The sequence below is a fragment of the Nanorana parkeri genome, unplaced genomic scaffold, assembly GCF_000935625.1.
Source record: "Nanorana parkeri isolate BGI_ZX_2015 unplaced genomic scaffold, ASM93562v1 scaffold1844, whole genome shotgun sequence".
NCBI classification, from domain to species: Eukaryota; Metazoa; Chordata; class Amphibia; order Anura; family Dicroglossidae; genus Nanorana; species Nanorana parkeri.
In genome coordinates, this window is record NW_017308112.1 from 36,660 (window position 1) to 39,153 (window position 2,494).

The 2,494-nt window shown below is 53.4% G+C and overlaps 1 protein-coding gene across 1 annotated transcript in view; it reads right to left on the reverse strand.

Annotated features, from left to right (window-relative positions):
* Positions 1–2,494, reverse strand: part of DMAP1 (DNA methyltransferase 1 associated protein 1) — a 46,987-nt gene that overhangs the window by 33,442 nt on the left and 11,051 nt on the right. Inside the window, 2 exon segments of the mRNA XM_018571812.1 lie at positions 344–634; positions 1,353–1,369. Coding sequence (XP_018427314.1) covers positions 344–634; positions 1,353–1,369 — 308 coding nt within the window.

Consider the following 2,494-nt stretch of genomic DNA (forward strand, 5'->3'; position numbering starts at 1 on the left):
GGGGGGGTGGGAAAGAGGCTGCGGGCACCGGTCCAGCAGCCCTAATGGAGCCGGGGGGCAGTGTGGAATAGGTAAATAAATCTGTATTACTCCAGCCCCCAGACATAAATTAGGAGGGGAGACTGAGGAAATGTTTCCTCCTGCCTGCAGCAGACTGATGACATCATCTCAGCCTAGGCAAAGTCACGGACTCGAGCTCAAAGGACAGATTTTTTGAATGATAAAGGGTGAAGGTGTCTGCAGCAGACTGATGACTATACTAATGGAATGAATGTCAAACTCTTAGAGGACACCTCCAAGCATCATGTTTCCCATGATTAGAATTGCCGATAGCCCCACCCACCTGCTCCGGTGTCCGGCTGTACAGCCTCTCCAGCTGCTCCTTCCTCCGACGTTCATGAGCGGCATCGAACACCGCGCTCTTCATCTCTGTACCAGGAGTGGCGCGAATGCTTCCCAGCTTCGCACAGATGCTGTAATAACGATCTTTCAGGTCTTCTGTGGACCTTTTCTGTAAAAACAGAGAGAAAAAAATTGGAGTATTAGGGATGCAGCGATACTAGTATCGGTATCGGTGCCGAGTATTTAGGCGAGTACTCGTACTCGCCAAAATGCTCCGATGCCCGGCCCGATACTTCCGGTATTAAAGGAGAACTATGAGGGGGGTGCTTGTCACTCACCTCATAGTTCTAGCCGACCTGTGACAATGAGACTGTCACAGGTCGGCTCAGTAGATCGGGAGGTGAGCGAACACATACCGGGTTCGCTCACGTCTCGATCCTGTCACGGCTCTCTGCCGTGACAGGGGAGGGGCTGGATTCCCCTCTCCCCGCTCCGATCTGCCAGCGCTGACTGGCGGAACGGACGGGGGAGGGGGCGGGTACAGCTGGCTCTGCCTCTAGATAGCTGTCACTCACGCAGCTGGGCGGATCTCGACGTCTAAGTCGGGATCCGCTCCGCCGTCTCAGTATACCGCGAGCTGTAGCTCCCTATATACTGAGCTTAGGGTGACGGGAGGACGCTAGTTTGTGTCCCCCCGTTACCCTAAGGAGAACTATGGGGAAAAACACTGACCCCATAGTTCTCCTTTAAGAAGCCGGGCAGCGTGTCATTACACAGCGCCCGGCTTCCTGATTGGCCAGAAAGTCGGCTCCATCCTTTCTCGTCACCTAGCATGGGGAAGGCTTCCCTGCTAATCAGGAAGCCGGGTTTCATTACACGTCGCCTGGCTTCCTGAATGGGACTTCCAGTACTCAGTATTCGATATCAGCGAGTACCGCAAAAAAAATATCGGTACATCCCTAGTGAGTTATGCTGGGAAATCAGTTCTATTCCGTGACACGGAATAGAACATACAGGGGTACAGGTACTCCTAGAATGAGATCCTAATAGGTTGGACTTGATGGACTAATGTCTTTATTCAACCTCAAATACTATGTAACTATGGCACTATGTGACACAATATCGGGGTTACCTGTGAAACAGATATTCAGGTATTGAAAGCGTATCTAAACCCAACACCAAAAATGTCATATACTGCAGCTCAAAAGATGTGGTGGCGGCATTAGTTTTTTTTTAGCCCGTCCCTTTATTTTCACCCAGCCCAGCCCCCCTCTCCTCAAAATATGAAAAAAAGGAGTTGTGTCAATTAGAAAGATACTAAATATGTTGCTGAACAACTACAGTACCCCAAATTGTCCTTTAAAAACCTTTACAGGTCATCATAGAACAAATGACTTCCCCAGTATTAATATTATTGCACTCACCCCGGCATGTGAGGCGATACAGAAGTGTGGTGCAATCCTCATGTGTGTGTTTGTATGCGCGTGGATGCAGGCGGCTTTAAAAATGACCCATAATGCCCCCCTCTGCTGAACCTGATCAGCTTCTTCCCTGACCAGAGAGGGCGGAGTTTGTCAGCTCTGAACACCAAGTGATCCGAGCTGAGAGCGTCTGGGTTCATACTACCCAGGGGAGATCTCTGACCTTCACTATGGAGGTGCTGGCAGGGCAGCCAACAGGGGGGGGTACGGCCGATACTCATGTAAGGGGCCCGGGCAGCCTGGGGGGCCCGCCCGGGTCCCTTACATGACTATCGGCCGACGGTGAAGGGCAAGGAGGCGGAGGCCTGGCCCTAGCAGCGCAGGGCCCCAGCATTGCCGCTCCAGCGGCTTTGAGACAAGCTGGGGCCCCCATCAGCGACACTGCTCGTCTGATGTCGGACTGGCCGGAAGTGACGTCACATCTGGCAGACGAGGCCATGTGTGCAGGTAAGAGGAGCTAGGAAGGAAGGAAAGGAGGGAGGGGAGGGATGCAGCCCTGACCAGCCCACCTGAGACCCCTTCAGAGCCCACCATAGACAGTCTCAGATGGGCTGTGCAGCATCTATGGTGGGCTCTGCAGGGTCACTCTCAGGTGGGTCCTGCGTCCAGCGCGTCACTAAGCCCGTGTCCAGCGCGTCACTTAGCCCTGCGTCCAGCGGTGCGGGGGGGGG